This window comes from Pelophylax lessonae (genome assembly GCF_965119305.1).
Source record: "Pelophylax lessonae genome assembly, chromosome: 8".
NCBI classification, from domain to species: domain Eukaryota; kingdom Metazoa; phylum Chordata; class Amphibia; order Anura; family Ranidae; genus Pelophylax; species Pelophylax lessonae.
In genome coordinates, this window is record NC_138775.1 from 226,456,971 (window position 1) to 226,470,910 (window position 13,940).

At 45.5% G+C, this 13,940-nt stretch overlaps 1 protein-coding gene across 4 annotated transcripts in view; it reads right to left on the bottom strand.

Moving 5' to 3' along the window:
- The window catches only part of RALGPS2 (Ral GEF with PH domain and SH3 binding motif 2), a 360,414-nt gene that overhangs the window by 45,931 nt on the left and 300,543 nt on the right, over positions 1–13,940 (bottom strand). For 2 of the 4 annotated variants that reach the window (XM_082265238.1, XM_082265237.1), the window contains exon 14: positions 6,078–6,155. The exons of the other annotated variants lie outside the window; for them this stretch is intronic. In XM_082265238.1, the coding sequence (XP_082121364.1) occupies positions 6,078–6,155 (78 nt within the window). The remainder of the gene's footprint in view (positions 1–6,077; positions 6,156–13,940) is intronic. 4 annotated transcript variants of the gene reach the window in all.

Sequence of the window (13,940 nt, forward strand, 5' to 3'; positions counted from 1 at the left end):
AATGCTCCACTGTGCCAGGCAGTGAACACAGGGCCCACTAGAGGATGTCGGGCCCTCAGGCCATCCTAATGAAGTCTAATTATTTGGTCAGACATTCACACCAGTGGCCTACTGGAGGTCATTTTTTAGGGCTCTGCCCATGCTCATCCTGTTTCTCCTTGCACAAAGAAACAGATACTAGTCCTCCTGATGTGTTAAGGACCTTCTATAGCCCTGTCCAGCTCTCTTAGAGTAACTGCTTGTCCCCTGGAGTCCCCTCCATGCTCTTGAGACTGTGCTGGAAGACACAGCAAACCTTCTGGCAATGGCATGTATTGATGTGCCATCCTGAAGGAGTTGGACTGCCTGTGCAACCTCTATAGGGTCCAGGTATCCATCCCCTCATGCTCCCATTAGAGACACGGACCCTAGCCAAATGCAAAACTAGTGAAAAGAGTCAGAAAAAAATTAGTGAGGGAAACATTTCAGTGGCCTCTACCTGTAAAACCACTCCTGTTCTGGAGGTTGTCTCATTGTTGCCAATCTAATGCACTGGTTAATTTCATCACCACCAAAGCAGCTGGAACTGATTAACAACGCCCTCTGCTACTTAACTGACCAGATCAATAGCCCAGGAGTTTAATTGACTTGATGCTATACTCTGAATAAGTAAAGTGTTTTTTTAGCAGTGTAGATAATGTGGCTACATAAGTGTACAAACCCTCTAATTAGGGATGTGGCTATGTTTAGAATTAACCAAGCACATTCAAACTAATGTTAAAGAGTGGTCAGTACACACCTGCCATTAATGAAAGTGATAGTCACAAAAACAACTTCTCCTGCGCTCGGGAGTGGACTCGCTCAGGAAGGATTTGTTAATCTTTTTTCTCGTTTATATAAGGATAAGCCTTGTCTTGCTGCCCTGTAAAGACTGGGAATCCCTGGTAGTCTGTAACCACAGGAAGAAAGAAAGAAAGGAGCGCCCGACCCTAGTGCATTATCCTAAAAACCTTATTTTAATGTAGAAAATGATAAGTATTATACTCACAATAATTCAACTGAATAAAAGCTCATCACAAGGTACAACATCAAGAATCCTCGCAGAGTACGAATGTGAAGTTCACTCCATAGCCCTTTAATTAGCAAACTAGGAGCCTGGCTCAGAGGAAGAGGCTCAACCTCGAAACGCGTCAGACAATAAGATTTTCACCTTCTAGTTTGCCAATTATTGGACTTTGGACTGAACGTCACGTTCGTACTCTGCGAGGATTCTTGATGTACCTTGTGATGAGCTTTTATTCAATTGCATTATTGTGAGTATAATACTTGTTTTCTATATTAAAAAGGATAATGCTTTAGGTTGGTGTGCCCCTTCTTTTTCTTGTGATTATTGAAAGTGACACTGGTTACGCCATTTAAAGTTTAGCTGATTTAGTAGGATTTTTCTGACATTAAGGCCCCTTTCACACTCGTGCAACCTAAGTCGTGCGATTTTGACTGGACTTTAAGCAATGCCTGTGTAATCTTGAGGGCTATGGACCTCAAAATGCATCAAAGTTGGACCAAAGTAGTGCAGGGTCTACTTTGAAGTTGCTGCGACTTGAAGTTCCACAGATATGAACGTACCCATTGGAAATCATGGAGTAGGACTTGTCATGCAACTTTTCAGTCCAAGTCGCAGGACAAGTCGCACAAGTGTGAAAGGGGCCATACTCCGTTGCCTCTTACAGCAAAAGCCATGGTCTGCAAAAAGCATCAGCGGAATCTCATTGTTGGAAGGTGCAAAACAAATTCCAAGGCATTAGACATACCATGGAACATGACGACAACAGTTGCATTACCAAAAACTGGAAGTTCCTCCAAAACTGAAAAAAACACAAGAAGAAAATGGTCCTGGAGGCTGGCAAAAAGCCTAAAGCTATATTAACTGCATGCTGACCGTATAGAGTACATATACGGCCGCTCTTCTACTCTGTATCACGTACATACGTGATCTGTGCACCAGGGTAGGGGGCACGCCCACGCCACCCCGGCTGTGCTGCAGCACGAACCAATCCGCAGGTGCCGGGCGCCGATTGGTCCCCGGTACCCAACGATCGGCTTCGGACAATACCGAAGAGAGCTCTGTGTAAACAAACACGGGCCTCTCTTTTGACAGCAGCAATGTGCTGTTTTTTTTCTTCCTTAAGTAGAAAAACAGCACATTGCTTAGTAAAAACACCTCACAGTAAGACCCCGTTCACACTGGGGCTCGCACCCTGACCTCGGAGCGGCCGGCACGGACTTCATAACATTGAAGTCAATGCAGGTCGCCCCAAAGAAGGTCCGGACCCTTTTTCTAAGTCGGAGCGACTTGTGTAGCTCCTATTAGAACGGGTCCACAGCTTCTCTATGGCAGGCGACCTACGGCGACCTGTCAGGCGACCAGGTCGCCTGACAGGTCGCCCCAATGTGAATGGGGTCTTACACATTGGCCAAACTTTTAACCTTTTGATGTTAACCGCCTTCCCTGCAAGTGTCATTAGTACAGTGACCGTGCATAATTTTAGCACTGATCACTGTGTTGATGTCACTGGTTCCCAAAAAAGTATCCAGTGTTCGATTTGTCTGCTGCAATATTGCAGTCTCGCTATAAGTCGCTGATCACCGCCATTGCTTGTTTGTAAAAAAAAAAAAAAAAATTCCATAAATATTTCCCATTACCGTTTTTGGACGGTATAACCTATGCGAAACCATCAATATACGCTTATTGGATTTTTTTAACCAAAAATATGCAGCAGAATACAGTTTGGCCTAAATTAATGAAGACATTTTTTTATATTTTTTTTATTGGATGTGTTTTAGAGCAAAAATTAAATTTTTTATTTTTTTTTCAAAATTGTCAGTATTTGTTTAATGCACAAAAAATAAAAAAAATGGCAGATGTGATCAAATACCACCTAAAGAAAGCTCTATTTGTGGGGAAAAAAAGGACAATTTTTTTTGGGTACATTTTGCACAACCGCACAATTGTCAGTTAAAGTAACGCAGTGCCATATCGCATAAAAAAGACCTGGTCATGAAGGGGGTAAAACCTTCCAGAGGTCAAGTGGTTAAAGGAGCTGCAGGTATTTCTGGAAAGTGCTGGTTATGTACTACTTGTGACAACTCACTTCCATATTTCTCAGACGTCTACATTATGGGGTAAGGTGGCAGGTTGGAAGCCTTTTCTTGCTAAGAAAAACATCTAAGGCCAGCTACATTTTACAAAAACCTACATCAAGTCTGCCAAACCTATGTGGGATAATGTGTTATGGTCTGATGAGACGAAAATTTAACTATTTGGCCATAATTTTAAAAAGTATGTTTGGCACAAAAAGAACACTGCGAATCACCAAAAGAACACCATACCCACAGTGCAGCATGGTGGTTGCAGTATTAAACATTGGGGCTGTTTTTCTTCAGCTTTAACTGGGACCTTAGTAAAGGTGGAGGGACTTCTAAACGGCTCCAAACTTATCAATTTTGGCACAAAACTTCCAAGCTTCTGCTACAAACCTCCATATCAAGAAAAGGATGGCTTTGCTAGAAGGTCAAAGTTTTGCAATGACCCAGCCAGAGCTCCGAACGGAATCCAACTGAAAATCTGTAGGGTGACCTGAATTGGGTTGTGCACAGGAGATGCCCTCATCGTCTGACAGATTTAGAGCACTTTTGAAAGGAAGGATGGGAAAAGATTCCCAAGGCAAGATCTGGTGATTCAAACAAAGTATTAGTTTAAGAGTGAGCATATTTATGCAACCACATTGTTGGTTTTTTTACATTTATCTTGTTGCCACTTTAAAGGAGCTGCATGCAGGGCTGTGCAAACAGAACTGTCTTGAAGGTGGCTACCACCAGAACCTGTATGCATTTCAAGAGAGAGAACTGTCTGTGTGACAGCAGCGGGTGAATCGCAGCCTCTGGTTCCCAAAGTTTGACCAGAAGGACCACCCTGGTCAGAATTAAAACTAGACCTAGGTAATTAAATTTCTTGAACAAATATGGGGAGACCTTAGGTAGTTCGGAGGTCACCCAAATTAAATCCGCAGAAGGAGACTCAGGGCCTTAAAAGCCAAAATGGAAGAACTTTGCCCCCCTTTTTTCGTACCTACAAAAGGATCATTTCATGAATTTTCCTTTATGCTCAAGGAGGTGGTTCACAGGGCTGGAAATCTATGACGATGTCCCCCCACTCCAGTTATGGGTGAAAGCAGACCTTCATGCTGAAGAGGTCTTGTCTGCGGAATTCGGAGAAGCCAACCCTAGGCTTACCAGACCAAAGTTGCTTGGAACCTCCTGGGGAAGACTTGAAAGATTGATTTCCCTTATCTGCAGTCCCAGGAGCACAAAATAATTTTCTATGTGCTGAGAAGGAGGGCCCACATTTGCGACGAGGCTCCTTCCCTTTCCTAAAATGTGGAAGGAAGGTATTCCCCCCCCCCCCCCCCCCGTGAGACCCTTAATGATGTGATGCAGAGTAGCCCCAAATAGGCCATTGCCTTGAAAGGGCAGATCAATAGGAGCTTTCTTAGAAGCTTTTCCTAAGCCACAGTACGCGCCTAATCACCACTGCTGAAACCGAAAGCTTGAAAGGCACAGGAGCCGCATCAAAAGCTGCATCACAAATAAACTGCAGCCATTGGACCAACTGGTCTGCCTCCTGACCAGACAGATTAAAACTGAATACATATAGCAGAAAGAGGGTTATATACCAGCTAAGGAGGGCCAATGGGCGTAGCAAAGTTTTTTGTTCTGTCTAGTACTACTCCTGCAGAAGGTGATATGCTGTAGTTATGATTTTTGGAGTGCTGTGTCCGTCGATGAACAATAGAGAAATTGGATTAGTCAAACCAGGCCACCTTCTTCAATTGCTCTGTGGTCCAGTTCTGATACTCACGTGCCCATTGTAGGTGCTTTTAGCTGGGGACACGTCAGCTTGGTCACCGTGACTGGTTTTGCAGCTATGCAGCCCCAAACACAACAAATTGCAATGCCCATTTCTTCTACTTTCAACATATATGGATATTTTGCACTCTTGAACAGTGGTGGAACTTTAGGCTCCCTTTTTACCTCTGTGCCATCTCAGTTTGCTTCTTTGATTTCAAAGTCTGTTTACAAAGCATAATAGTACAAGCTGAATGAAGCATCAGCAGTGACTGCACCCTGCTGAGAGATTTTGAGTGGTCAAATGAAGTTTTAATTAGTAGTGCCTCATATGTCAGGCTGCTTCTGTTGTGCTGTCTCTTTAGCTAACAAGTTAAAATGTTTATGTGCAAAACAATGATTATATAGAGATGCACTGTGGAAAAAGTTGTGCAAGTCCAATTTTAGAACCAATGTGGTATGTTCGCAACCCTTTTAGGGCTAACATAAGCAATGTGTGTTAATGCACAGCATTAGATCAGATATGTTTGAATGGACCCTAACACAAAACATGCAGAGATTTTATAAGATTTCTCTGCCAACGCATAGATATTTTTAAGGCTGGCCAAATAAGGAACAATCAAAGCAAATGATGCTCTGGTTTATGAGTATTGCTTGTATATTCTAACCATTTCTGTGGTCTCAGCATACAGCCTAGGAGAAACAGGGAAATCCTTGTAGCCAACCAGGGAAATCCTTTAAGGTAATGCCACATTATTTTTTTTACCAAGGCATTTTAGGCTAGTCTTGTCAGATCTGCATCTCTCTAGACCCCAGATATTAGTTCAACTGCAATTGAATGTAATGATGTAATTAAATTGAAAAAAAACCTTTAGCCAAATAACTTAGGATGTGAAAAAAATACAAAAGAGATTATGCCATGCACTAAATATTGTTTTTTTTTATTCAATAATTGCCAGCTGTTCATATGCTGTGCAAAACATAAAATGCAAGTATAATATTGTGCAACAGAAAAATTATCTATAAAAGCTTATGAGCAAACAGAAGATTTAAAAAGTTGGAAATCTGAGAGACTAAGCACACACCAAAACAAATAATCTCCCAAAGCAGAAGAAGAGTGCCCAGCAACCAAGAGAATGAATTAATTCAGCCCGTGTCTCAACTCCACCATCACCAGTGTGCTGCCATAATACCTGCTTGCCTTTAATGGGCCCCGGTAGCTATTCCATGTCCCTCGTGTCACCGGTCCCAGAGAATGGTACAATCTGTTCCTGTTGGATTCCATTACAGATTGGCAGTGTTACTTACAGATTGATACAACAGGATTTACAGAAAAGGCAGAGCACAGGCTGCTCTCTTACCACCAATATGCTCAATTTAACTTCCTTCAGGAAACAAAAATGTTATATAAAAGTCTGTAACAAATCTATTTAATTATATACAAAAAGAATCCTCCATGGATTCTAGTAGCAATCTGATGCAGTCCAATAAAGTTGCTCTGTCCCTCTCTAAGGAGCAGGGACTTCTGACTTTCTCACAATTAACTAAACTGGTCAAGAGAAGAAAAAAAAGGGAATTTGTTGCCATAGACAACAAGAACAGTTCTTCCTTTACACATTGTCATGCCTGTGGCACACTGACACACTGATTTCCTTTTCTTTTCTTAGTTATACAGAAATGTATGGCTGGAATTTCCTGTGTGATAGACTCAAAGAATGTATTCACTCCATCTTCCACAGTGCTTAGATAACACGGCCTCTAGGTAGCTGCACTTTTCATGGCTACAAGTGTGATAACTTTTCATTAAAAATTGGATTTTTGACTCACCATAAAATCCATTTATCTGATGTTCATTGACAGACACAGCTCCTGATCTTCTTAACCACTGGGTTATACTGCCCCCTAAACGAGTAGGTCACTAGGCAGAAAAAAAGTCTGGCTACTTCTATGGGCAGTCCCAGGGGGTATATTCCCTATGCTATAGGTACTCAATTTTGTTAAGAGCAGTGTCAGAAGAATCACAACTCCACAGAGGGTTGGGTGCCGAGTCTGTCAATTAACATCAGAGAAATAGATTTTAAGGTAAGTCAAAAATCTTATTTTCCTGACAGACTCCATGACAGCATACGTATGGGTTAACCCCGCCTCCACTCCTCCCCTACAGGACCCCACTCCTATAAATTTTTGCTCTGAGACAGAGGCCATATTCCTATTTTGTCCTCCTCCTAAGGACCAGAATGGTTGAAGTCTTACTTTGGATGTAGTGTCCGCGATCGAGGCCTAATTGTTCGGCAAGCTGTGTCCCAGAAGACGTGTGGAGTCTCCAGCAGTCCCCAGCTATTAGCGAAGTGGTGGAGAAGGGCGATGGATTCAGTGCCATGTGGAGTCCCCAACAATCCCCAGCTATTAGCGGGGTGGAGAAGGGCGATGGATTCAGTGCCATGTAGAGTCTCCAGCAATTCCCAGCTATTAGCGGGGTGGAGAAGGGCGATGGATGCAGTGCCATGAAAAGCTTAAGCTTGGCCATTGGCAGGCAAAGCAGCAGTACGGCCAAACAGCCTTGCTATTAGCAGGTGGCCATAAGCCCCCTTGGCCCGTGCAGCAGCGTCTTCTGGATCCAGGCATGGAATGCCGTGTGCGGTGATGTATACCTTTAATTTTGCATATTCCATGGCAGCAGTTTGTGTGTTTGTTTTTCTTCCCTGGCTCTAGTATCTTCCAGCCTATGGCGGCTGGAGCACATTGGCGTTCCAGGCCACCACTCTCTCTCTTCTGGCCTGGCCTCCCTGGGTTACTCCTGCCCAGGGAATCAGCGCATGTGCGCTGTGGGCGGTGGTGGTGTCATTACAGTCGAGAAATTCAATCAGCTGTCAGTACTGTTGATGTTGGGATTTCTCTGTGGGCAGCTTGCAGCAGTTTCCCTAAATGCTGTGTGCAATCATCACAGGTATATGCTCTGCAATAATACCCTTGTGTGCTGTCTGTATGTGCTGCCTGTGTGTGTGTAATCCTGATGGTTCTTATCACCTGTGCAGGTTGGCTGTCTGCGCAGCTTCCACACTACAGATGTATCACTGATCCCCCCCCCCGTGGCCAGCCCTTGTGTAGCGGGGATGAGAGGGTGTGTTTAACCCTTTCCTTTTCTCACTTGCCTGGGCATTCTTTTGGGGTTTTTAACCCTTTTCCTTTCTATCCTATTTTGTTTTCTTTTCTGTTTTTTAAGTCGTCCTAGTTCAGATTGACAATACACGGCACAAGATGATCAAGACCTCATTAGGTCACTACATCAACATTCTTCTTTCAGATTTAGTCATTAGTCACTGCCAAGATCCAGCCTTCATAGCAGAAGCTCTGAATCCTCCTTTAGGCACCACATCCACCGCCATGTCAGCTGCTCCAAGGAAGGAGCCTGCTGGGGATGCCAGGTCCCAGAGGACAAGTCTGTGTGAGCCATACTAAGCCAAGGCGGTTGCAAAAGGGGATGGTGATTTCCAGCACATGGAATCTCTGGTGAGGCGCGCAGTGCAGAAAACCCTTAATGAGTGGGGTACAGGCCACACGCAAAGTCCAACAGCCGTCACAGCGTGTTCTCCCACAAGGGACGGCCAGGAAGAACTGGAAACGTCTTAATCAAGCCATCCATGTAATGAACGAGTGGGGTCCCTTTGCCCTTGTGACACCCTTGGTCAAGGCATTTACACGAGTAGAACCTGTAGAGTCTCCTGCAAAGCAAGAGAAAGTTCTTTAAGCACCTCTAGAAAGAGCGTTCCAATTTCCCATTCCTAACGGAAATAATGGACATCATTTTGGATGAGTGGAGCAAGGTCACGAGATGTAACTCCCTTCTAAGAAAGCTCTACCCATTCAGAGATAAGGATGTGAAGCATCTAAAGGCTGCCTCTCTAGTCGTTGAGGCCTTAATGAAGCAAGCAAACATGTCGCTCTTCCTTGGAAGATGCAGTGAATGGCCTGAAAGTCGGCTTGGGCTCTTGTGCCCATGTTTAAAGTGATGGAAGTGTGGAAGGAGAATGTGGACGCAGTATTCAAGAGCTTGGTAGTTCATGAGCCGGAGCTGGTGTCGGTTTCCATGGTGAGGCTCCAATTGACATCGCATAGTGGTGTCCGGCGCCTGCTAGGCTGGAAGACGACACAGTCTAGAGGACAAAGTTCAGAGCATGCGAGGGTCGTAGGGTCTGGATTTTAGGAAGAGCTGGTGAAGAGGCCAGATAGCCTCTCAGAAGTATGCTAAAAGCTTGACCTCGGGTATCCAAGAAGCTACTGGGTTTGAGCCTCGGGCAATTGGAACATCAAAGCAGTCTTTTCAGGACATGCATGGTCCATCAGAAGTCCTCCTCATCTCGGATTCATTTCCACAGATTTTGCCTCATTCTGAGGTAAAATGAAGCATATACTCTTGAAATACGTAAAGTCACTGGTGTCTCAAAGTGCTGCTGTGCCAGTCCCAGGATGCGAAAGATTTTAAAGCATGTACTCGCCTCTTCATGGTCGTGAAGAGGAGCGGCTTGCAGGGACTGATTTTAGACCTTGCGCAACTAAACCAATTTTCATCAAAAGATAGGGGGTCCAGCCAGGTGACTGGCTCATTTCCAATAGACCGAAAGATGCTCACTTTCTTTTGCCCATCGTAGAAGACTTTCGCAAGTTCCTTCGGTTCGCTGTAGGTCAAGACCATCTTCAGGTTGCTTGTCTACCATTCGGGCATTCAACATCCCTGTGTGATTTATGGATCTTCTTGGTTGTTAAGGTCTTTATTAAAGCAAGGAGCATACACCTGCATGGTTACTTGGATGTTGTTCTACTGTCCCAAGACAGCGGGCTGCTGCTCCTCAAAATTCAGCGGGCGGCTGATTCTGGAAAAGAGACACCTGGAGCCCACTCTGTCTCTTGTGTGCCTCGGGGTTCAGTTTGATATAATCAAGAGGACCATTGCCCTTTCTCTGGATCCCGATGTTCTGGAACAGAATACTCCTGGCCCTGTCTTCTTCCCACCTGCGCGCCTTTCAGTGTCTAAAATGATCGACACTATGGTGTCTACAGATCCAATGGTCAAATGGACGCTCTGGAGAACACAGCCCTTCCGGAGGGTGTTTCTCCAGCAGTGGCAGCTAGGAAGCAGAATTCAAGTCATCTACATAACTTCAGTCATAAGAGTGAGTCCCCTGGTGGCTACAATAGAGAAAGTGGCTCATTTTGGCATTCCATTGCCCCATTTCCTGGTTCACAATCACATTCGATACCACCAATATGGGTTTGAGGGGCTTGCTTCCTGTCAGTGATAGCTCACGGCAGACGGGGCTGTCAATTTCACAAGATTGTGTTGAACATTCTGAAACTCCAGGCAGCCTTCTGCACCCTATAGGCCTTTCACCATATAGCAAAGGCAGTGTCAGTGCTCTTAGGCTAGTCAACACTAGGGCGTTCTCCTACGTTAAAAGACAAGGGGGACTCACAGCCTGCTCTCTATTACAGGACGCAAAGTCAATTATATCTTGGGCTCAGAAGAATCAAGCCTACATCTTAAGAGACTTATTTCCCCAAGTCCAAAATATTCTAACAGACTTCCTTTCCAGAGTCCATTTGGACAACACAGAATGGACTCTACATGTGGAGGTTTTTCTGGCGCAGATGGCCTGACGGATCATTGGAAATGCAGCGGGACCTGTGCGTTTCTTCAAGTCCTGGTCATCCTCGGGTTTCTACGAAAACACTGAACAGAAGTTGTGGAAGTAGTGTCAGTGATGGCTTTTTGGCCAATTAGGCCATGGTTCCCTTTGCTAGCACTGTTCAGCTACCAGAACCCAGTGCTCCTTATCAGGCCAGACCTTCGGTCACTGGGTGCGTTTCTATATCAATGTCCAGCACTGTTACGTCTGACTGTCTGGTTCTTGAGATTGGAGGTCCTCAACTGCTCCCCCAGAGTCATCTCGCTCTTTCTCTTGAATAGGAGAGTGAACACAAAGTTTACGGGAGAATCTGGTCAAAGTCTGTGCAATACATTTCTGCTGACAGATCATGTACTGATCTAGAAGTTCTAAATATTCTGGGCTTCCTCCAATCAGATTTAGATCTGGCTCTATCAGCTCCTTCAGAGTACAAGTGTCGGCTTTATCAGCCTTCACAGTTGTTTCCAGGTCTAGGCATCTTTCCTGTCCAATAATTCTTCAAGGGAGCAACAAGGTTCAGACCTCAGAGTAAGCGGAGGTTTTCCAAATGGAATCTCCCTCTTGTTCTCAACTCCCTCTCAGGAATTGGAGTGGAGTGTTCTAGGACTGTCTCCGTTAAAGGCCTCCATTGTGTTTGCCTTTCTCCTGGCTATCATGTGGGCATAAAAAGCCTCAGAGGTTTATTCACTGGTCATGGAGAACTTTTCTTAACGTTTTTCCAGGGGTGCTTTTACCCATGTTTGACTCAATTCCCATGGGTACATCAGTCTTTCATGGGAACCAAGTAATTGTTCTGCCACCCTTTGGGGTACTAACTTGCGTCCTTTAGACGTGGGAGAGGTCGCCCTGTGGCCTAGTTGATTAAAGCGCATGTCTAGTAAACAGGGAATCCTGAGTTGACTCTCAGCAGTGCCTTCCTTTGGTTCTAGGAATCTCTCAGATATTGTGAAGATACATCTACAAGCTAGAGCTTCCTTCAAGCTTCAGAAAGCCTGTTCATCCTTTTTCCAGAAAAGACAAAGGGAAACGTGCCTCATCTAGGACAATTGTGGCATGGATTGTCTGGGCCATTTGACAGGCTCACAGAGCCGAGGGCTTGGCTCCTTTGGGGGATGGTGACCGCTCACTCAACCATCGCAGCATGTGGTTCTCAATGTAATCAGTAGGGCGACCGTGTGGTCCCTTCACCAATACATTGGTGGCTCATTGTGTAGAGCCGGCCTCTTTATCTTCTGTTAATTGTTTGATTTACAAATCCTGTCAGTGGACAGTGTTGATTAAACCCTTATCTTTAGTTCTTCAATTGCCCACCTGGGCATATATGGCTAATTATTTCCCATACGTATGCTGCCATGGAGTCTGTCAGGAAAAAGGAAAATTTACTATCAAATACTTACCATAATTTTCCTTTCCTGATGGACTCCATGGCAGCAGGAGTTCCCACCCAGAGTCATGAGTAGGCTATTTACGGAAAGCGGCCTCTGGCTCAGAGCAAAGATTTATGGGAGTGGGGTCCTATAGGGGTGGAGTGGAGGCGGGGTTAACCCATATGTATGCTGCCATGGAGTCCATCAGGAAAGGAAAATTACATACGTTTTTGATAGGAAATTTTCCGTTTTCTTTTTCGTCCATTATCGGACAGCACTCCTGATCTTAACCATTGTTACGTCCCAAAGCAGCGATAAACATAAGAGGTGGGAACAGCGAAGAAAATTCCCAAGGCTAGCTATAGCCAACCAGGTAAGCAGGAGCTCAACCACAACAACTGGAGCTCACCTGAAAAAAACAATACACCCTCAAAGAGGACCAGGTCCTCTAAGCAGCAGCCTGCAAAACCTTGTGGCCAAACGAAAGCTTCCGCAGATGCCAACACATCCACTTTATAGAACTGGAAATGGTCGCCGAGGAAGCGGAGAACCCTTTCCGAGGCCAATTCGTAAGCATAAATAGTGAGTCCGATTTCCTAAAAAAACCCGTAGCTGCCAGGTACGCCCTTATCGCCCGGACCACATCCAATCCAAGGCATGCAAAGCAATTTCCTTTGGATGTTTTGGCCTGAGACACAGGGAAGGCAACACAATGTCTTCATTCAAATGAAAATCAGAGACAACCTGAGGGACGACGAACAGGGGTGAAGAACCACCTTATCACTTTGAACCACCAAGTAAGGTGAACGACATGGTAACACCGCCAATTCAGACACCCTGCGCCCAGAAGTGAAACCCACCAAAAAGGCCACCTTCTGGGACAGCATAAGCAGGGGAATCTCCCGAAGAGTCTCAAAAGACAGCTTCTGGAGGATAGAGCACCAAATTGAGGCGGCATCAAACACCGCACTGGAGGGGTCAAATGCCTAACTCCCTGAAGAAAAAGCATGCACCAAGGAGTATGTTGCCAAGGGCCGTTGAAAGAAGACCGCTAAGGCTGACCCCTGACCCTTGATAGTATTTAAGACCAGTTTCTGCTCAACTCCTCATTGAAGGAAGGTCAAGATCCGAGCCACCAAAAAAAGAGCGAGGATGTCTTCCATGTTCAATGGTAGATTTTCCAAGAAGTAGATTTTACTAGCTCTTAACAGCGTTGGAATCAGAGACTCAGACAAGCCTCTATCCATCAAAGCAGGATGGAAGTTTGGTCCTTGGGAGAGCAGATCCTCCCTGAGAGGAAGCTTCCAAGGAATGTCGGCGACCAGCCACACCATATCATCGTACCAAGCCCGGCGAGGCCAGTTGGGGGCCACTAAGATGACCGGAATCCCTTCTGCCTCCCATCCTGTGTAGAAGTCTTGGCAGAAGCTTGAGAGGAGGGAAGGCATAAATCAGACAATACTGACCCCACGGGGCCACCAGTGCATCCGTGGCATCCGCCAGAGGATCCCTTGACCGAGCCACCTTTGTGTTGAGTCGGGAAGCCAAAAGATCCAACTCTGGGATGCAGATGCCAGCTGTGGAGACACAACTGATGAAACACATCCGAATGAAGGGACCACTCCCCTTAGTCCAACGCCTGCCGACTGAGGTAATCCGTCTGACAGTTTTCCACCCCGGGAATGTGTACGGCGGAGAGGGCTGGAACGAACCATATGCCAACCTTAAAATGCCAGCTACCTCCAGAGCCACCAGGTTACTTCTTGTGCCCCCCTGGTGATTGACATAAGCCATGGCATTGCCCCAGTGAATGCACACTGGACATCCCTGAAGACGATCTGTCCAATGTTCCAGTCACAGTCTGATCGCTTGGAGTACCAAGATATTGGCCAGTAGTCTGGACTCTTCCAGTGTCCAGACCCCCTGAGCAGAAATTTTGCCGAGGACGCCTCCCCAGCCGGACTGGCTGGCATCCGTTGTGGCCATTGTCCAATACAAGGGAGGA